The sequence below is a fragment of the Chelonia mydas genome, chromosome 6 (assembly GCF_015237465.2).
Source record: "Chelonia mydas isolate rCheMyd1 chromosome 6, rCheMyd1.pri.v2, whole genome shotgun sequence".
NCBI lineage: Eukaryota > Metazoa > Chordata > Testudines > Cheloniidae > Chelonia > Chelonia mydas.
The window spans coordinates 37,571,226-37,594,417 of record NC_051246.2 but is presented as its reverse complement, the minus strand read 5'-3'; the positions used below and the strand labels follow the sequence as shown (position 1 = coordinate 37,594,417).

At 41.7% G+C, this 23,192-nt stretch overlaps 1 protein-coding gene across 1 annotated transcript; it reads left to right on the top strand.

Moving 5' to 3' along the window:
• The first annotated feature begins 1,862 nt into the window (after window positions 1–1,862).
• On the top strand, window positions 1,863–18,395 carry LYVE1 (lymphatic vessel endothelial hyaluronan receptor 1). The gene is made up of 6 exons (XM_007057120.4): window positions 1,863–2,288; window positions 8,366–8,528; window positions 8,631–8,770; window positions 14,895–15,176; window positions 16,441–16,519; window positions 17,242–18,395. The coding sequence occupies exons 1-6, from the start codon at window positions 2,192–2,194 to the stop codon at window positions 17,426–17,428; spliced, it is 948 nt and encodes a 315-aa protein (XP_007057182.2). The 5' UTR covers window positions 1,863–2,191; the 3' UTR covers window positions 17,429–18,395.
• The last annotated feature ends 4,797 nt before the right edge of the window (window positions 18,396–23,192 follow it).

Here is a 23,192-nt window from a genome sequence, read left to right as displayed (position 1 = left end):
TCCTAAGGCCAGCTTCTTTCTCTCTAATTTCCATTTTAGCTGTTCCAAAAGCCTGTGAAAAATCTCACATTTTAACACTCTATACTGTTACAAAGGTTCTTAATACTTCAGTCACTAATGTTTTTGTTTAAAACCCTTTTGATCTCACTATCCAGTCAGGCATAACTCTCATAGACTTCAACAAATCTGGACAGAATTTGGCTATTCTAATTATTAGGGCTGTCAACGATTTTAAAAAGTAATAGCAATTAATCATGAGATTAAAAAAATAGTCATGATTAATTGCAGTTTTAATCGCACTGTTAATGAGAGAATACCATTTATTTAAATATTTTGGATGTTTTCTACATTTTCAAATACATGGATTACAATTACAACACAGAATACAAAGTACACAGTGTTCACTTTATATTATTAGTTTTTATTACAAATATTTGCACTGTAAAAACAAAAGAAATAGTATTTTTCAGTTCACCTCATACAAGTTCTGTAGTGCAATCCCTTTACTGTGAATGTGCAATTTACAAATGTAGAATTTTTTGTTACATAACTGCACTCAAAAACAGAACAATGTAAAAAGTTAGAGCCTACAAGTCCACTCAGTCCAACTTCTTTTTCAGCCAATCACTAAGAGAAACAAGTTTTGTTTACATTTACTGGAGATAATGCTGCCCGCTTCTTATTTACGTCACCTGAAAATGAGACCAGCCGTTCACATGGCACTGTTGTAGCCGGCAGTGCAAGGTATTTACGTGCCAGATATACTAAACATTCATATGCCCCTTCATGCTACGGGCACCATTCCAGAGGACATGCTTCCAGGCTAATGACAGGTTCTGCTCGATAACAATCCAAAGCAATGCAGCCCGATACACATTCATTTTCATCATCTGAGTCAGATGCCACCAACAGAAGGTTAATTTTCTTTTTTTTTGGCGGTTCGGGTTCTGTAGTTTCTGCATCGGAGTGTTGCTCTTTTAAGACTTCTGACCGCATGCGCCACACCTCATCCCTCTCAGACTCTGGAAGGCACTTCAGATTCTTAAACCTTGGGTCGAGTGCTGTGGCTATCTTTAGAAATCTCACATCGGTACCTTCTTTGCAGTTTGTCTGCTGTGAAAGTGTTCTTTAAATGAACAACATGCTGGGTCATCCTTCGAGACTGCTATAACATGAAGTATATGGCAGAAGCCTAGGACATACAATTCTCCCCCAAGGAGTTCAGTCCCAAATTTAATTAACTCTTAAACAAGCGTCATCAGCATGGAAGCATGTCCTCTGGAATGGTGGCCAAAACATGAAGGGGCATAAAAATGTCATGGTAATGCCAGGGATCTAGATTCAGCACAGGAAGGCCCTGCAAGAAGGCTTATGTCTGCTGTGACTCTCAAGTTCTCCAAGGTTTGGCAGCAGGACCCCTTCATTCCATGAGCCAGGTGGTTTATTGGGAATTTTCATTTGGGAGCCAAAAGTTTCATTCAGTAACATGTTCAACTTCCCCCACCAGCCTTGGTGGAACAATCCAGGGAAAAAGCCCAGAGACATTTCTCTTATTCCCCGCCCAAGGTAGGCCATCCTCAAATCTATGCCTTGCTTAACTAAGCCTCAATCAACCTCTGCATTATTATACCCATTTTATACATTGGAAATGTTAGGCATGGAAAGGTTAAGTGACTTGCCCAAGAATCACATATAAAGTCTATAGCACAGCTGGGACCGTAACCCAGGAATGCTGATTGCCAGTACTCTATACTAACGGTTAGACATATTGATTAACAAATAAATGCACTACATGAGTGATGAGCTGACACTCAGTTAAACAGGAACAGTTACAAAAGGAATAGCAAGAGAAAAATATTTTGCAAACTGTTTATAAGACTGACAGACTAACACTGCATTATCTCTCTTCCTCAGCTGTACGTTTTCTGAGTCAGCATTAGCTGAATTTTCCAGACAGGCAGCTGTGAAATGTTCTGGGGACGTCATGTATTTCCAGCTACTGCCCTTGACCAGTAGATGCCTTTTTAGCTGAGCAACAAATATTTGCTGATATTCTTTCAGTGAATCAGTACAGTGGCATCTAAGTAGCGATCAAGAAAGTCACCTGAAAGCCCACAACCGAGGGACTGGCAATACACCATTGTCTTTAACGTAGGAAACAACCCACCCTGCGTTTTTTCATTTGTTACTGATGTTAATGATAATGGGAACTTATTCTGGAGTTACCCGGGTTTTGTTCTCAATCTGGATTATGAAATTCCTAGCTCAAGGCTCTTTCAATGTGAAAGGTATGTTTTCTTACAATTTTTCAGTGTGTGCAACTTTTTCCCAATGTCCAAAAATATGTTTAAGATAGAAAACCAATTTACATCTTTCTCTTTCTTTATTTTTCCAGAAAAGATATTTGCTAAATCAGTGTGTTTGCAAATAAAATATGCAGGTGTATAATTACATCTGTGAGTATGTATAACTCTGTAGGTGTATATATTTTAAAGTAACCTATCATTTGTAGGCATATGAAACCACAGATTTCTCAGAAATAAGTGCAAAAGAGAATATTTTCAGTAACATTCTTGCTTGTGAATATCTTTCACTGAATATTTATGTCCAATTATTTGATTCATTTTTAATAATGTCCAAATGTGTTTTGATGATATTTTTAGTAATAAGTGAAAATCTGGCCAGATGTCAATTTTTTTGGAAGCTGCCACAGCAAAAGCTTTTGAGCGGTTATCTAATCGCAGGATGTGCATGAAATGGGTCATTGGGTGCCTTAGAAAAATGTTATTTTAAGTGTAAACTGTTAGTTTTGATTTTGAAATATTGTAACAGTGAATATGAGTCTGCCACAGAGTTCTCAGGGACATAGGCATGATTCTTGAAGTATAGCTTATGGGTAATGAAGTCTGCCTCTGGTTACTATTGGAAGGAAACACTTGGGAGTTCCCACTTTTGAAAGACAGTGTATTTCAGGAATTAATAAAGGAGCATCTGCCTTAAATAGCTCTCAATTGCAAAATGGTTGCATCATAATTCCATTAACATACAGTCATATAATTTTCTTATGAAATATTTTTGTTTAATTTTTATGTGGTTAATGCTTCTTCTAAGAAAGTACTTGGGGACTTGGTTTGCAAGCCATGAAAGCTGAAGTCTGCTCTTCAGCTAGCAAACAAGTACAACATAGTGAACAGGAGGCATATCCCTTCCACCAATACGACCTGATGCCCTGCCTTGGCAGGACTGCCATTAGAGGTGAGAGAGCAGTTCAAGGAGGAGGGGAGTAAACGCGCCAAGAAAACTGGCAAAGAGATTGCTGATTAGTTGTTGGTGGATTGTGTAGTGCAGCGGTTCTCAAACTGTGGGTTGGGACCCCTAAGTGGGTCGCAACCCCATTTTAATGGGGTCGCCAGGGCTGACTCAGACTTGCTGGGGCCCAGGGCTGAAGCCCGAGCCCCACAGTCTGGGGCCAAAGCCCAAGGGCTTCAGCCCTTGGCAGCGGAGCTCAGCTTTGGCCTCCGTGGCTTCAGGTTTGGCCCCCCCCATCCAGAGTGGTGGGGCCTGGGCTTTGGCCTCCCCACCCGGGTCAGTGGGACTCAGGTGGGCTCAGGCATCGCCCCCCCCCCCCCTTCTGAGGTTGTGTAGTAATTTTGGTGTCAGCAGGGGGTTGCGGTGCAAAAAAGTCTGAGAACCCCTTGTGGAGTGGGAATGTGTGCCACAAATAAGTCAATCCCGGCTCCAGCGGGCTCAAAATTTAAAAGACAAAATGATGGAAGGAGAAGATGGGAATATCGTATACAAGCAAATGACTATACATACACATTTGTCAGCAATCAACTCCCTTATCTTTGGACAGTGATTGGGGGAGACTGTTGGGAGACCGACAAACTATGAGAAGGGAGAGTCAGCATTGTAATTTATTTCATAGGAAGCAATAGCTCCTGCTTCAGTTTCTTCTCCACAGCTTTGTGAATTACTGCCAATGCCACATTTTATGCTGCTGGTCATACTACACAGTGTCATGATGTTGATCAATCAATTACAGGCTTTTTCATACTGTCGATAGAGGAAGGACCCGTTTTCCACCAAAGGAAAACAGAATTGCTGGTTCAGAACACCAGCAGACGTTTTCACTTCCTGTGTGGCTCCAGCACACACACACAAAAACGCACATAGAAAATTTGTTTGTGGAATAAGAGTCTGACTGCCACCAGCTCACATGGCAGCTGTCAGAAAGGCCTCTATGGAGGAGCTGCAACGCAGAAGCTCCAAAGCCTAATTCCAAGGAAGATATGAAACACTGCTGTACTGCAGCATCAAATAAAAGAGAGGCACCCAACATGCTTAAACTTGTTATTTCCAAGAACGAGTGCAAGAGTATTTCCCCTCACGATGTGTAAGCTGGAGGAGAGCAGAATCAGTTATAAATGAGATATATCTTTAACAAGGGAAAGGAAAGTATCAGGGTACCATTTTCAAAAGTGCTTAAGTTCTATTTTCAAAATTGACTGTCAGTGAAACGTAGGCTTTTAAGTGCCTCTGTTACTTTTGAAAATGGGGTGTAGGCTTCTAAGTCACTTAGGATGCATTTTTCGAAAAGCACCAAAATCTTTTTTGATCAACACAACTCTTAACCCATAAGTCAGAGCTAGGGAAGATGGGAGAAAGCACTAGTGAACGTGCCATACAGAGAAAGCTACACTTGAGCTAAATGAACCTTGTTACGTAACTCACTGTATTAGTCATAAATACCACATACCTATCCTTTTAGGAGCACACCTTTAACAGCTAGTTAAAATACTAGCTTGTGTAATTTCCAAAGGCCTTGAGGGCCAGCTGCAATCTTTCTGTCATGGGTCAAATGAAACTCAGACATCCTCTGATTCAGCCCCCATCTTCAAAATCAGCCTAAGATGACCTTCTCATTTATGTCCTCAGTAGCTATTATCATGCAGGTTGCTGCAGCACAGCAGGGATGAGCTTGTCAGTCTCTGTAAGTGAATTTAGTCACACTTTGCAAAGAGGAAATTTTCTTTCTGCCTGTGTAAACAACCAGATTTCGATGTCAAACTTATTTATTTTTCTTATCTACTGAAGGGTTCTACGCAACAAATTATGGCTGGGATTTTCAAAGGCACCTAAAGAAATTAGATGCCCAACTCCTGTTGAAATTCAATGAGATTTGGGTACCTAATAGTCTTAGCCTCCCTTGAAAATCCCAGCAGGCAAAGATCCTTCTCACCATAGCAGCCTAAGAATGTCTCTCGCTGCTGCCAGCAGACAGAGCAACCCACCCAGCACCTCATGGACAGGACATCGCAATATGAACTGAGGATTTGGGGAAAAACACAGAGACGTCAGCAGCAGTTTCCCGAAACAGCAAAGAGACTAGATCACATGAAAGCAGAAGTGTCTCCCTCACTTTACAACAGCTCAAGTCCTTCATTCTATTCTGCACCCACCATCTTTGTCTTATTCTCAGATTTTTTTTCTCCTAATCAATCGATTCCACTGTTCTTCTAATGAAGTAGACTTCTCCTGCAAATGCACAACATATGATTCAAGATGAAGATATCCTTTTGCTGTTAGACCAGCCAAGTACAGAAGAGCTCAGAGGCTACCTAAGAGCAGCTTGTGGAGCCAAAGGATAATACATTTCTTAAGGAATAATCTGCCTCCAACACAAATTCAGTGTGCTTCATCACAGGACTCAGAGAGACGATTTAGGAAGTCATGAAAAGGGTAGGATGATTGGGTGGTTGCTGTTTGCTTCTAATCTTTTTCTGATGTTGTAAAACTAGTTGTAGTTTACACTAAAGCTGATAACTGTCCAAGAAGGTGCTTTTTACTTCTCCATGTTGTTTCAAAAATGCTAATTTCAGGTACACATTGCATTTTATCTTCTTTTGTATTTTTCAGGTTAAAAAATTGCACTCTATCTGCAATTCACTCTGCTTTCTTTTCCTTCCTACCGACTGAGCCCTCATTTTCTGATACTGAATCTTCCTTCTTCCCATTCATCGGGTGAACATCTAGTTGACTGCTTTTCTCATATGAAAATATTTCTTTTGTTGAGTATATTATGCATCAGTCAGGCATTTTCAAGTATCCAGCCAACTTGTCAAATGTCAGGAAGTTCCATTCAATCAGCAGCTCAACTCAGTCTGAAAAGCGGCATTGTATTTCTCAATGTCCTTGTGAGGATTAGAAAATTAAGGCTGGTCATTAATATAGCTGGTCATTAATAAACTTCCATCATCACTTTAAAAGGTCCACTTGGCCAAATTTTAATAGATGCTGAGGAAATCCATGGACTGGACTGGGGACAGAGGAGGGTAAGGGCAGGAGAGACTGCCTGAACATAGAAAGAGTGGGAAGGGATCATGTGTAAATAGTATGAAAGGAGGGAAAGTGTGGAGCAGGCCCTGGAGACAGGAAAGGAGAGGATGGATTAGGTCTAAGAAGCAGAGAGGAGCGTGGGATCTGCATTGCTGCAGCTGGGACATGGAGAGGCCCAGCAGGAGACGGCTGGGTCTGACTGGGAGGGAAAAGGGGAGACGGAACAGTCTAGAATAGTGTGGGTTAGGTCTGGAGGCGCTGACTGAAGTAGGAGGAGTCGGACCAAATGGAGGATATATTGACCACCAAGAAGAAATGATAAGGTAAATTTACGTTCTGTTTGCAATCAGATCACTCTCATTGTCTGAGCTGAGCACTATGGTACCCAGGCACACCTTCCCCCCGCCCAGTGGCACCACTCTCACCCCTGCTGAGCAGTGCTATTGGCTGGCATTATGTTCCAAGGACTACAGTATTTCTTAGTTCCTCGCTGCAAAGCATCGCATCTAGCACAGACAGAGAGGAAAATATTCCCATGGATACCTCATTTCCCCGTCACCCCCCTCCCCCACCCCCAAGGCTGTATGGACAACCTGGTTATTGCATGATTTTTATGGCTAATCCATAAATATATGCATGGTGGTGGCTAGTACAGTCCAAAGGGAATATCTGCAAAGCAGTTATTGTTTTTTTGTTGCCACTGTATATTCATTCTGTTTGGTCTCTACAATGTTCCTTGTTTGTTCTACAGTGTATTGTTCCTTGTTTATTTAGCTTGGCTGCTACTATACCTAAAAAAATGGAGCTTTTTGTTTCTTATGGCGCTGGTGGAATGTTACATGGAGATAAAGAGCCAAATCCTGCCCCCTCTCCCTCTTTGTCCCCTTAAAGTTGCTTTGGGCTCTAAAGCCAGCACAGGAGAATCCCCATTTAGTGTAAGGCTGATCTAACCAGCCTTAGGCCACCCTTCCCAGTTCTTGATGTAGTGGGTGTGGCCAAAATGCCACTGTGCTCCAGCAATTGTTGTCTGCCCATTGGGGGCTGTTGCAACATGGTGGAAATTTGAAGCAGCTAGCTGGCCCCAGGAGGAGCACAAAAAGGTGGGGGTAAAGCCACCTTTGCCCATCCCCCTCAGCTGTATCAAGCACCGCCCCAGCACAACTGGGGCTCTAGCCCAACGTGTGTAAAAGACATAGGTGCTTGAACTAGGGGTGCGGGGGGTGCTGCCGCACCCCCTGGCTTGAAAGTGGTTTCCATTATATACAGGGTTTACAGTTTGATTCACTTGTTCTCAGCACCCCCACTATCCACATTGTTCCAGCACCTCTGGAAAACATAATAAGTAACTTAATTTGGCCCATGCTTGAAGCTTGTTACCTTTGATATCATTTAAAAAAATGTGTCTGAGTTCCCCAATGGCCTAAAAAGTTACAGCTCAGCAGGGTGGAGGTGACATAATTAAAAATTACAAAATCCCTCTAACATCTTTTTGTGGGTAAACTCCGCATGCTTCCAACCATGTTTGACATCCATGGCAGGCCTTGTAACCCTGTCACTGTGTGAAGCTCACTATGCTGAGGTCATTCGTGTTTTATCGTAAGCACAAGTTTTATTATTTTAAGACATTATTAATCAGGTGGGAAAACTGGTTTCCAGCCCACCCATCGGGCTTTCATGCACATGTCACAAATGACATCCTCTTTAGCAAGATGGCTGCCCCCATGCACAGGCTCAAAGTTGCCATCTATGATTAATTTTTTTAAATATACATTTTCATAGTCTAGCCACGGTGACGAGTCCTCCTCACTCTCTGAACTATTAGATTGTTGGGGTGAACAAAACCGATTATTTTCTTATAAAAGGCTACATTAGAGGAGTTACCTTCCACTGGAGAGTTAATGCCCTAATACCCATAAAACTTGAAAAAGTGAACAACAATATGCACCACTACACACACAGACACTTACTTAAAATAAAAGAATAAATTCTAAGGTAATAACTTTGAATATTTATGTTTAATTTACAGATCTCACCATTCGGGAGTGCAGGACCGCAGGCATAACCCTAATTTCTCATCCAAACAAACTGAATTTCTCAGAAGCAGAAAGTGCATGTAGACAACTGGGGTTACAGCTGGCAAGCAAAACCCAGGTTGAGAAGGCCCGGAATCATGGCTTTGAAACATGCAGGTACGTGAAGTCTATAAGCTTTTAGCAGGTCCATTTCCTTACATACAACAATATGCTTGTGAATGCATCCAACATTAAAGGGACTGATACTTTTTATTCTAGCTTTGGATGGGTGGCAGATAAATGGCTTGTCATTTCTCGGGTTATCCCAAATCCAAAATGTGGTCAGAACAAAACTGGAGTAGCAGATTGGAAAGTCCCTCTCCACCGCAAGTATCATGGTTTCTGCTTCAATTCTTCAGGTAAGTAGGCATGAGACCTAGAGTCGTTACATTTAGTTTTATTATTTCAAATCTTCATAGAAAAATTGTTGTTTGTGCTTTTTTCCTAATCTTAGATGGCGGATTGTATCTTTCCCCTCCAGGGGGAAAACAAAGAGCTATTGCTAAATGCAGGATGCTAGATGGACAGACGTTCCATTTAGTTCACCTAAATTAATAAAATGATGCTGTAATTAAAGCTCTTGAATAAGGCTGTCTTCATTATATTCAGTTATGTGGAGTCAGCTATGTGAAGCCCTTAGGTATGCTCAGTCATGCTTGTGCCAGTGAAAATGTTTCAAACGCACAGCTAGCTTACACGCCTTCAGTAACAGCAATGTTGTTTCGTGATATATATTATTTTACTGCAAAAATAAAAAATGGCCCAACAAACTGAATTAAATCTAAAAATACCTAAGTTAAAATACATCTGTTCTGGCTAAAGTCCATACAAGCTAGTAAACTCCAAAGCCATCTTTGTCATGTATTCCCAGAATCTCCATTTATACAGCCTTGTATTTTACTTCATACTGTCCTGTAACAAGGGGAGAAATTAGATCGTCACATTAGTGACTCCACCCAAGCTAAAGGAAAAGATGGGAGGGGAACTGATAAGTCTTCAAATATATTAAAGGCTGTTATAAAGAAAACAGTGATTGATTGCTCTACGTGTCTACTGAAGATAGGACAGAGGGCAGAGAGAAATTCTGGAGAGCCTAGAATGTAAACTGAAGAAGTTTGAACTTTTTTAGATCCAAGAAATAGTGGAATGTGGATAAAACAGCAATAAAGGCAAGTGATTTTGATGGAAGCATTTTTAATGGCCTAGAATGAGAGATGAGAGAGTGGAGAGCAACTAGGAAATGAAGTAATATCTCAGTTGCTGTGGGGAGATGGAACGATGGATTTTGGAGATGGGCAATGGGTGAACCCCGGTCTCAGGGAGGCTAGCCCCTGGCCCGGTCTGCTGCTTCTGCCCAAGGCCCCACCCCTCCTGCTGGAGCCCAAACCCACCCCCCTCCCCCGCCACCCCGCACGGCCGCCATCACCTTCCCCAGTCCTGGGACCCTCTCAGCCCTGGAGCGCCGGGCAGTTGGGCGGGGGGCATGCCCCCCCCCAGTATGCTGGGCGAGCAGCACAGCTCCCCTCTCCCAGCCTCAGAGCGCCGGGCGGGTGGGTAGATGGCACAGCCCCCCTTCCCCAGCCCTGAAGCACCGGGTGGTTGGGTGACGCAGTCCCCGTCCCCCCCAAGTCCCAGAGCGCAGGCTGGCCCCCATTAGCCCCAGCCCCAGCCTGGCAGGGGGAAGAGCCCCCCGCAGCACAGCGCCAGGAAGCAGGAAGTGGCCTGGGGGCAGAGAGTGGGCGGGACCATGCAAGGTTGTTTGGGGAGGCTTAGCCTTCCCCCGGCCTTCGATACCCATGCCACCCACAATTTTGGAGTTGTTATAGTGAAAAAGACATCAGGATTGGCTAGAGCCTGAATCTTAGGAGAGAAAGAGGGAGTCGAGTTAAACATGGCCTAGGGATTGTTGGTTTAAGTAATAGAAAGAATGATAATATTGTCAACAGTAGTAGAGAAGGTAGGTAAAAGAGAAGGATAAGGAGGAAAGAGATAAGGTTTGTTCTGACTTGTTGAACATGAGATGGTGACAGTGCATCCAGCAAGAGAAATCGAATGAGATAGACATGTTGAGACTGGACAAAAGAAGGGAGTTCAGGAGTAGAGAGAAAAATGTGGGTGCCATCACTGTAGAAGTGGTCATTGAGGTTATGGGAGAATATGAGTATCACTGTTACAGGTCTCCTGCATCTCTGACCCCCTTCCTTGGTCTCTCTGAGTTCACACTTCAAGTGTTAGGCCTGATGTCCTTACCTCTTTTGAGGTGGAGTCCCACAATTCTTCCCTTCCTTGGTTTGGCCCCAGCAATTCTTCCCTTTGGGAGCTTGTGGCCAATAGTGAATATAGTGACTAGCTGACTATCTTAAAACAAAATAATGTTTAATCTTAACCATAGAAACACAGCAAAGCAAAAGAGAAAAAGGATTTTAACACAATAAACAGTCTATATGCCTAGCTCTCTTATGGAAGGCTTACCATCCCCCTGGAATCTTTGGAAAGCTAAATTGCTTCATACTCCCTCAGCTGGGCCGGTGTCCATGTCACCCTGTTCTTTAGGAACAGCCCTGAACAACTGGCTCCCCGTCTCCCAACAACTCACTTTTTAACCATTTCAAGTCCTTTGGATCTGTCCATTCCCAGCCTGGGCAAAACAGAGTGTAACTTTGGGCTGGAGCAAATAATGTAGCCTCTTTTAAACATAATACCTCAGCATTGTTTCTTAATGACATCCACCATGTTTACTGAGAGGTTACTTATCTAAAGACATTGTGTTCCCTTCCTGCTAGTGTCCTAAGAGCCCTCCTATTACATTAAATCAATATATTAATGCAGTAGACATTCCACTAACCCAATACAGTAACTACCCCAGTAACCAGATCATATACAGTATTCATAAATTATTACAGACCAGCCCCACATCCTTCACAATGTGTAAAGAGAGAAGACCAGAGGACTATGTATGAAACTCTGAAGGGTTTCAGTGGAGGAAAGTGGCCAGACATGTGAAAGAGATGCTGAAAGAGTGGCTGGAAAGCAAGGGGAAAGCCAGGAGAGTAGCAAGTCATGGCAACGTAGGAAGGAGAGGCGATTACAATGGACTGAGAGATCATTCATGTCAGAGGTGGCAGAAAGATTGAGGGTGAGGCCGTTAGAGAGAAGGCTATTAGACATGGCCAGAAGGAATTTGTTAATGACCTTCATGAGTAGCTGTGTTGGAGTGGGAGTGATGTGAGAAAAATCCAGGATGGAGGTACCCCTTGGACATATCCATAGGAACAGCAGTGTCAGAAATGGATTAGCCATTTATATAGTCCAGTTAAAAAAGACATGATTGGGGTAAACGTGATCCTTCTCCACAGTTCAGAACTCTCATGTGTGGGTTTATGAACTATGTGGGAGGTTAGCTCAGATCGTGTCTTGTTTAAACAGCTATGCTTTTTTGATGTCACTGCTTTTGTATGTGCTGTATCATGTCTGTGTATGCTTGAACTGTTCTTTTACAATGTGGCTTTTTTTTATCTGTGTAGTATTTTGGATTGTACTACACCTATGAATAATAAGATGAGCTGTGTAAAGACAAAGTGGCAATCTTAACCCGGAATTCCTTACTTTTGCAGGTTTAAATACAGAGAATTGTCACTATTTTACATTGTTGTCATATTATTTAATAGAGCAAATTAAGCCTGTTGAATGCTATTAGGAAGCGATTTTTATTTAATATAGGGACTGAAGAATCACCATTTATTTTAATGGCCAAATTGCCTCTTGCTAGAGCTCTTACAACAAAAGTATTTGGCAAGAGCTCATTTTGCTGCATTTTGACCTTCCAGCTGCAGTGTGCAGAGTCACCTAAAGGCCACAGTGAAAAAAGAACAACTCTGCGTCATCTATCCTCTTACTTTGTGAATGAAAATGCGTCATCAGACGTCCCACCTGGGACTCATATTAAGAACTGTACATAAGTCATTTCCGCCCATTATTTCTATAACATATTCAGCTGGTTAACATGTAGATAACGTTATAGTTTTTAGATTATGTAAGAGTACCAGCAAGAACCAATGACCAGTTCCTCCTTAGAGTCACATTTTCACTCCAACCTTACCCAGAATTCCAGTTTTCTACTTATAATTTTAAAGGTGCAGTTTTTTTACAGGCATCATTTATGCAATTTGTCTAAATTACTGGCTGTCCCTGCAGATCAGGTCCTTATATAACCCACATTAGGATATAGGGTTGCCAACTTTTTACTTGCACAAAACCAAACACCCTTGCCCCACCCCTACCACACCCCTCCTCCGAGGCCCCGCCACTGCTCCGAGGACCCGCCCCCATTCACTCCATCCCCCTCCCTCTGTCACTCACTCTCCCCACCCTCACTCACTCGCTCATTTTCACTGGGCTGGCTCAGGGAGTTGTGGTGCTGGTGTGGGTGAGAGCTCCGGGGTGGGGCCAGAAATTAGGAGTTCAGGGTGCAGGCGGGGGCTCCAGGCTGGGGCAGTGGGTTGGGATGTGGGAGAGGGTGAGAGCTCCGGCTGAGGATGCAGGCTCTGGGGTGGTGCCAGGGATGAGGGATTTGGGGTGCAGGAGAGGGCTTTAGGCTGGGACAAAGGGGTTCGGAGTGAGTGAGGGGGCTCTGGGCTGGGGCTGGGGTGCAGGGTGTGTGAGGGCTCTGGCTGGGGGGTACAGACTCTGGGATGGGGCTGGGGATGAGGGTTTTGGGGTGTAGGACGGTGCTCCAGGCTAGGACTGAGGGGTTCACAGGGCAGGAGGAGAATCGGGGCAGGGCTTGGAGTGCAGGGGAGGGGGTTGAGGGGGTGAGGGCTCCGGCTGTGGGTGCAAGCTCTGGTGTGGGGCTGGGGATGAGGGGTTCTGGGTGCAGGAGGGGGCTCTGGGCTGGGATTGAGGGGTTTGGAGGGTGGGAGGAGGATCAGGGATGTGGGAGGGGGTCGGGGCGTAGGAGGGGGTGCAGGCTCCGGGTGGCACTTACTTCAAGCAGCTCCCAGAAGCAGTGGCATGTTCTGTCTCCAGTCCTATGCAGAAGTGCAGGCAGGTGGCTCTGCACACTGCCCAGTCCACAAGCACCGCCCCTACAGCTCCCATTGGCTGTTGTTCCCAGCCAATGGGAACTGCAGAACCAGCACTTGAGGCGGAGACAGCATGCAGAGCCTCCTGTCTGCCCCTATGCATAGGAGCCGGAGGAGGGACATGCTGCTGCTTCCAGGAGCTGCACGGAACCAGGGCAGGCAGGGAGCCTGCCTTAGCCCTGTTATGCTGCCAACTGGACTTTTAGCAGCCTGGTCAGCAGTATTGACTGGAGGTACTGGGGTCCCTTTTTGACCAGGTGTTTTTGTCAAAAAACGGACACCTGGCAACCCTATTGGGACAATGTGCAAACTGCAGATTTCAAAGGTTTATAGCTTGGCCAAATTTGCATGGATTTTCTTTGGGACAGAAAAAGACATTCCTGACACAAATATAACCCCACTGCTAAACTTCAAGTCCCTGATCCAAAGCATGTGGGCACTAAAACCTCTCAAAGAAAAGGTTGCCTGAATGTTTTGACATGAACAAAATAACATATTTTTCCCTAATCTTGTTCTTGGAAAGCCCTAAATTTCTTTGGCTGGAAAAAAAATCAGTCTGAGGCAGACGTCAGGCATATAAAATTTCAGTCCAAATGGTTACAGTTTGGCAAAGTTATAAGCAGCTGAAATCGGGGGCTTATACTGGGAAGTGTTGGATAACCATAATAATAGGCAGGGCTCATAGCACCACTTGTAATGATGTAAATTAACCTCAGAATGCTGGGTAACCACATGACAATGTAACCTGTGTTCTTACTCAGTTCTTCCCTCCATTTTGTTTTGTTTCCTTGTCATGTGTCACACAGGAAATTATATTGTAAGCTCTTTCTGGCAAGGATCTTGTCTTTTGTATGCCATTGTAAAAGGAGTTTTGTCACACTTGTGGGCTTTGTTCCCTGTTCAGAAAGGTACTTAAGCATGTGCCTAACTTTAAGGAGGTGAGTAATCTGGAATTACTCTTATACTTAAAATTAGACATGCTAAATCTAAGCCTCTCTGAATAAATACATAATAATAAACAGTATCAATAGTTGTTTCCAGAGTTGTGTTGGTCCCAAGATATTAGAGAGACAAGACAATATATTTATGGGACCAACTTCTGTTGGTGAGAGAGAGGAGCTTTCAAGCTTACACAGAGACCTGAAGAAGAGCTCTGTGTAAGCTTTGAAAGCTCCTCTCTCTCACCAACAGAAATTGGTCCAATAAAAGCTATTTTTCACCAACCTTGTTGCTCTAGTATCAATAGGTATGAGGAGTCGTCATCTGATTACCTCACTGCATACCCTCAGAAAAACTTCTGAAAATATCCACCATAGATCAATGTGTGGTTTGCCTTAGGTATGTGCAAAATTTTGCAATAGCACCCAGTGCAACTCATTATACTTCCTTTCCCCCTTTGCAGATATCTGGATTGATTCATGCATACCAGAAACAGATACAACCCTGTTACCTGCAACAGATCCAGAAATAAACTCATCTTCAACAGCTTCATCTCAGGGCATCACAGAGATGGCTACTGCTCCTGAGTCACCAAAACCCCAAATACGTCAGAAGACCTTTCGCATAAAATGTGTAACGGAAACCATTTTACCAACAGTACAGACTACTTGGGAAAGTGAAGAGGAGATGGCAGTGCCTAATGGAAACCGAGCTGCCTTTACAAATGATAGTGTTGTATTTGGAGGTAAAGGCTATATGTCTTTTTTATATGTACCCTAGTTATTAAATAGTGTTTTAGAGTGGGGTCATGTGCACAGCTACAACCAAAATCAAGGATTGTTATGCATGAGTGTATGAGGGCAGAATAAGAATGTAAGGAATTGCAAAGCCAAAACTAGTAACACAAAGGAAACTCCTTTCTTTTGAAAATTAATTGGTATATTTGTGGAGGATTAAATATAACCTCACTTAGCTTTTTAATAGGAATCAGTGGAATTTTACCACATAAGTTCTGTTCCTACTTCTGAGGAAGTCAATGGGAATTTTGCCAACACACGCTACAGGCTTGGTACAAGTGAAAAACCTAATTGGTTCTCTCACCTGCCAGGATAAAGCAATCAAAACACCCACACAAAACCTCATGTTAAACAAAAAAAGCAAAACTGTATCATTTTCTGACATGCCAATAATCACTATATCTTTCTGATCCTCAACTTTTACTGTACTACTTGGAAAATATGGTGTAGAATAATATATGCATGTATGCGACTGTGTAGATTACAATAGCTAACAGAGAAGTCTGGATATAAATCTTTGGCAAACCCTAGCCCTTCAGTTTTACAATAAATGTGTTTCCATAGGTAATGACTCTGAAATTTTCATCCAGTATTCATTATCTGCCTGGAAAGAACATCAGCTCACCTCTTGTCTCCTGTTTAATAATCCTGATGACAATCCTTAACTGAAGGGTTTTTAAAAAAGCTTTCCTTTGACTATCTATATTTTGAATGCAATCACATACAATTTACATAGGATGTTTTCCTAAAGAACAAGACAACATGCCATATACCTGAACAAAATCATTGTAGTGATGTATTTCTCTAAATTCCCCTGCTTTAATAGACAGTAAAGATTATTTTGAGATAATTCATATTCAGCAGTGACAAAAATGATAGTCTAAATAGCAAAACAGGCCTGAAGTTGTTCCCCTTGAACTCAATGGCAAAACTACCATTGACTTTAATGGAAGAAGCACTGGGTGTAAATGGTAAAGTAGTGTAACTTCCCCTTAGCTGGTGTGCAAAATGAGTGTAATTGATGCCACTGTTTAGGTCATTGTGAATTTGAACTAGAGATTTCCATGGGGTTTGGGCTCACTTACTCAAGGCTGCCTTTAGCAGAATCTGACCTTAGGCACATGAATTTTCAGAAAGGCTGATTTAAGAACTAAGAATATTTTTTAAAAATCAAGATAAACACATCAATTATCGATATCCTTTTATCTTTAGGTGTACCCATTGCACTCCTTGTGCTGGCACTCATCTTCTTTATAGCATCGGCTGTTCTTGCAGTCTGCTATATCAGAAAGTAAGTTCTTTCTTTCATAATGTACTTACTCTTAGATTACGGCTGATGAATATTCATATTTGTATACAGTACAAATTTAATTAAAACAGATGACAAAGAAGAGTGAAATGTGCGTATCTGTAGCTCTGCAGATAAACTTTATTGTTGTTGTAGCTGATGGCCCTGTCATAGGAAGGAGCTTAATCAATTAATCATGTGCCAGGTGTGTGATTTCTGCATGTCAGCTCATCTGTCTGCATTTAAGTATCTGCTGTAGTGTTAGTATGTTTTCCTTCTTGTACCTTTCTACCATCCCAGTCCTGATAGAAGAATTCTTATTCTTGAATTATGGTTGTGTTCAGAAAGATTAACATTTGTAAAGCTTACAAAGTGATGCAGACAGACATTCAAGCCAATGGATTGTTAAATCCAGTCTAAAAGCTGCATATGTCTGAAATTGCATTCCATCTAGTTTCATCATTATGTATTGCTACTTCTGATATATGTTGTCTGATTTAAAAATATTTAAGAACTAAGTCTAAAAACCATGTGACCACTTAAGGGGGACCAATTCAGCATCCCCATGGCTTTAGTGGGAGTTCTGCTTGAGTATGACCTGCAGGATCAGTTGATAATTCTAGATACTTTGTATTTCATCTATTTAGTGATTATTCAGAGCTCATAATATGTATGCTACCTGGTAGTGTTTCTGTTCTAATTTGCTTTAATATTTCTATTTAAAGATACAAGAAAACCTTCCCATTTTCAAACAAGGAGCCCCAAAAAGAAAGGATTGAAGCCAAAGTCATCAAAGAAGCTAACTCAAGTGACAGTGCTCCTGAGAAGGAACCAAAGAATAATGGGAAAAAGGCAGAAGAGCCTCAAACCAAGCCTGAGGCCACAGTAAAATGTGTGGAAGCAGAAGTTTGAAAGGATAAATATAACAGCAAGTTTGACAGATTAAAAATGAAGAATTCAGAATTAGCAAAACATTTATAAATTGTTTCAGTTTCCCCATCTTAAAAAGGGGATAATGATGCCTACCTCTCTTTGTAAAGTGCTTTGACATCTACTGATGAAAAAGCACTACATAAGAGCTAGGGTATTATATTACTGTAAATACTGGCAAGGTGAATGCATATTCCTTAGTTCAAATGTTTGTACAATCAGCATTCTATGACTATTAATTACACTTCCTCTTTGGTATAAAATGTTCTTTTGCAGAGACATGGTATCTTATTCATATTAATATTAAAAAAACAAACAAACAATCATCTCACAACTCAACATTTTCCATCTTAACAAGAAGTAACTAAGTCTAAGAATGCCTTGTTGATTGAGATACAGTGTATAATTGTTTGCATAAAATTCAAATCAACACATCTAAAATAAAATTTATGTTTCTTTCTGTCCTGGAGGTTGTCTGCTAATGTAATAGCATCCACAGTTAATACCTGATCATGCAACCCTTACTCGTTCAGACAATTCGTATTCAAGCAAGTAGTCCCACTGAGTTCAAAAGGACTGCTGGCATGAGTGGGGATTACTCAGGTAAGGGTTGCAGGATCAGCCCCTTAGCCTGCAAGTTCCCAAACAAGGGTACTTTTAGATTTACTATAAAGATAAGTAAGATATTTATACTGAGTATAATGTAATCAACAATGAAGTATTTTCTTGGGTATATCACTGTATCATAATTTACAATTTTATTTATTAAACTCAAGACTGCATCATTCTTCTTCAGATAACTGACAGAAAAAACACCTTTAAAACTGTATCACAATCTGTATCATAAAGGTCTCTAATGTCTATTTCAATGTGTTTTCAAAAGAAAAGGATATCCAGTGTCATGGGAAGTTTACAGCATTTAATAAGAAAATAAAGTACAGTAGATATATTTATTTGTTACATCTGTTTTATTTATTAGTCTCATGAAAACTACCTCCCAGGAAAATCCAAACAGTACACATTGCTTCAATATTATACTTTGAAAAGAGACAGAAACACCTGGCTGGTGTTATGTTAATTTCATAATAGTTGCATAATCTAAACATGAATTTGCAGTCTCAATACCAAATGTACTACATATCTCTATTAACAAAGATTTTGGATAACATTTGCTGTTAAAAATGCCCTTCAGTAGGCAGATTAGTTTGAAAGACATATTGCAAAATATCTTCTGCTATGGTAGCCATTTTAGCACAGAGTTGCTCTAACCAGTACCCAAATAAGCGTCTCGTTGTCTGAAAGGAAATAACACGAGTCCTCCTGGTATTCCAGGTTGTTAACAAAATGAAAGATAGGTTATGAAATTAACTTGTAAAAGAGAGCAGCATTTAAAATATGAGCTAATGTAACCCACTAGTGAGTGTCAAGTGTCTCCCCTCTGTGCCCAAGCCAAAAAAGATTAGTCTGTTACAGCTTTAGAGCATGCTTTCAGCTTTTGATGTCCCCCAGTTCAATCCCCAGTGGGCTGGCCAAGATGGAAACTGTTAAAATAAAAGACGTGAGAACGTCAAAGAACGTCTCTTTGAAAGCCACAGGATATGATTGACTTAGTTCGGTAAGGGAGTGGTAATGCCTAAAAACACTGCTGCCATTCAGGATATCCTCTTCATTTCTGAAGGATTTAATTTGTGTTCATCACAGGGGGCTTTATCCTGTGAGGTGCTGAGCAAGCACAACTGCCATTGGGGAGTCAAAGTCACTTAGGAAGTTCAGGCCCATGTCATGTGAGACTCTGGGCAGGCTCACCATCTTCCTGAGCTCACTCACTTTGTAGCTAAATGTGTTTAGATAAGCATCTAGACAGTTATATAAGCTTTTAAAGCAATACTATCATTATTCACTCATAGGTGAAATCTGCCCACGTACAGGTGCCATCACAAGGGCTATGCACCACTTAAATTCCACTTAAGCCATTCAAGTTTAAGTGGCACATAGGTTTTATGCTGGCTCTTGGCCCAAGCATGAATTTCACCCACGTTTGTAATTACATTTATTCCTGATTCCAACATGGGTGGTGACTTATTCCATGATTTTAAGGGGAACGAGTTCTCTGTGAAAAAGAACCAAATTCTGTGGCAGGTACTCTTTATTTTGCAGCAGGGAACAGTCAAGTCTGAGTGTGCTAATTAGGTTGTTAATTTTTTCAGAATACGTTCCTGAATCCCAGTATCATGCCCTCAATTTCTGGGGTCACGTGAGTACGTCAGACTCTCCACTTTCATTTTAAGAACATTATGTTTCTAGCCCTCATGGTTGTGAAGAAAACTGACAGTGTGACCCAAGTGTAACTAATTAATAAAGCAATATCGGCCTGAGTCTGTGGAGAGTTTGAAGAAATAGATCTGAGAGAGGTGGCATGCCCCATTCATCTCCAGGAGGTGTTAACTCCAAAACCCACTGATCTGGGAAGTCCACCACCACCACCTCAGCAGAAGGCAATGTGTGTGGCAGGAACAAAATAGTGCAAACAACCTGACTCACCCAAGCACATACAGCTTGGCTCCTGGATTAAGTACTGAGGGGAACCCCATGCCACTGTCCCTGCCTCTTTGTAAGGGAAGGCAGGGCCTTAACACCAGCACATCGTATGGGCAGTGAGGATATGATGCAGGGGCAGGGCTGCAGGAGGGGAAGCCACAGGAGGCCCTGTGTCATCTTGTTCATAGAGCCCTAGATTGCCTTAACCCTAGGGTTGCCACCGGTTCAGGTTTTCCCAGGATTGTCCCTTTTTTGTGGCAGCTGTCCCAGAAAATCTGAGTGCTCAGTACACACTGCCTGCGAGCTTACTTTGATGGCCTGGCCTGTTTTTTTTTCTACCTGAGGTGGCAACCTTACTTAATCCAGACCTGTATACTTCACAGCCTGGACAGGATGGAGCTCAAGCCAGAGACTGTAGCTCAATAGCTTGGCCCCTCCAGCTGCCACAACCCTCCATCTGCAGTCCCATTTGGAACACCACACCACACTTTTCAGAGTAACAGCCGTGTTAGTCTGTATTCGCAAAAAGAAAAGGAGTACTTGTGGCACCTTAGAGACTAACCAATTTATCTGAGCATGAGCTTTCGTGAGCTACAGCTCACATCCCAGGCAGGATGGAATTCTTCCTGGTGCCCATGATGCTCATAGACTCATCCCTGGCTGCCCCATTTCCCCCTTTTGGTACATACCTTAAAGACAGGTAAGGGTGTCCTGACAGCCAGAAGCTCTCGTGTCCTGCTTTGTAGCCCCCCTTTTTATGGACAGCAGGGCAGGCAAATGTGCTAATTATGTAAAACGCTCCCCATTGTGGTGAAAGCAGCACAGAAAAAGGCAGCTGTAGCTTGGCACTGGGGGAATGGAGGCAGGGGCAGAGACAACAAAATGTCAAACATGGGGCTGCAGCAGTTGGGCAAAAAGCCAAATTCTGCAAATGTGTTATTACAGAGTACCTGGTACCTGCCTGTTGTATATTTTAGCCATCAGGCCTAGAGGCTAGGAATGCATAATTAACAACAAAGAGTAACATTAAAATAAAGCATTTTGCAGCCAAAGGTTACATATGTCCTATGTTCTCCATCTCTGCAAAAGCACTGACCGCTACTGACAGGGTGGGACTGGCTATGTCACCTTTCTGGTGGAGGTGGGGAGGGACAACGCGCATCCTCCTCATCTCAGCCCAGCCCTCTCCATGAACAGATTCTGGAGAGCCCCCACAGGGTCCAGGTAAGAGAGAACAATACACTGAGTTGGGGGCAGAGTCCTCTGCACACATGGATATTGGGGTGACTATCAGGAGTCAAATAACAAAAGATCTTCTTTGTTCATCATATAAAATACATCTGAGAAATGTGAGGCCTGATTTCTCAGATGCAGCCAAAACACACACAGCATGAATCAAAGGGACAGGTGCAAAGATGGTTTAAAACTCCTGGCATTCCCCTAATTCTAGTTTTGCTCTGTGCATGGCAGTTTCCCCCTGGGGTTTATTAGAACAGCTAAAGAGCTGATTTTAATGGAGCTGCAATGACCGCAAATGGTTTTACAGATTATGCCAGCATTGTGAAACAAAGTGGCCACATAGAACAGGAGCATCTGGCTCATTGCTCTCCATGCAGTGAGAGACTAGCTCTGCAATGACAACAGTGATAGAAACATTAATCAGCAAGTGCCATAACAGACTAGCATGATAGTGATGTAAAATATAGTAGAATGTGCAAATGTTCTTGGTCATTGTTTAAATGAATTCAGATAGGTTTTTCCACTACAAAGCAAACAGGGGAAATGAGCATTATGCTCAGGATGTGAACTAATCTCAGCAACCAAACCCTCAACAAATGATTTCACCGGGAAAAAAATATAATATAAACTATATATTGCTGTCTCCACTTTCTAAACATTTTTTATTCTTTTACTTTCTTACTCTTTCTATTTGTGAGAAATTACTACTGAAACAAGTGTGAGAAAAAATCCAAGAGTTCCTATAAGGATATAACTTCATATCACAAATATTAGTTACCCCCAAGTAATTACCACAAGATGAACTCAAAACTAAATACATTTACTGAGCTGTATGTAATTTTTTCTTTAAAATATTTGCTTAACAAAAACATTACAGTAGTTGTAATATTTATATAATTTATTTATTGTAAAATTATTGCACAGCTCCCCCAAGGACCAGAATGTGACAGCCTTACATTAAGTAGTACCTTACTCCATTTGCTTCAACAAGACTACTCAGTATAAGATGATATTCAACATCAGTGAAGAAATCACAATCTAGCCCATGTGGAAGAAGGGAGGGAACAGTTTATAAATAATATTATATATCAAATATATTATGTAATTATATATGCTACATTAGCTATAGTTGCCTGTCTAGTAAGAAGAAGCCCACCTAGTTTTGGAGGCATTTGCCTGATCCTGAAAGCTTTTATTAATGTGAGTAACAATTACTCAGGAAAACAGAACTAATAACTTCAGTGGGATTACTGGGATGAGTAAGCATTTGCAGGATCAGGTCCTAGGATTGCAGTCTGAAAGTTAACAAAAATCTACTGTCTACTGTCCAATGATGTCATAATTCCATCACCCAATCATAAGCTGTTTTATAAGTGTCGTGAAATCAAAGTGTAAGTGTTAAAATCGTGCAGTAGAACCTCAGAGTTACGAACAGCAGAGTTATGAACTGACCAGTCAACCACACACCTCATTTGGAACCAGAAGTATACAATCAGGCAGCATCAGAGACAGAGAAAAAACCAAATACAGTACAGTACTGTTAAATGTAAACTACTAAAAGAATAAAGAGAAAGAGGCACTGTTCAGCTGTAAACTTTTCAAAGAACAACCATAATGTTTTGTTTAGAGTTACAAATATTTCAGAGTTACGAACAACCTCCATTCCCGAGGTGTTCATAACTTTGAGGTTCTACTGTATCTTTAAAAGTCTCTGTTATCTGACAACATTTACCAAAAATGTAAGATACATGTTTTACATGCAATTTTAATAAAATTATGTTCATCTTACAAAATGATCTATCAATATCTTATAAATGGGATATCTCAAATATAAATATTTATAAAGCAACACAGGAGATTTATGAATAAGGCTACACCACCCACATAAGATCACAAACTTCGAAGTGTATCCTTCCAATAACAATGTATGAATTATGTATATATTCAGACTACATGGGTATTCATGTTA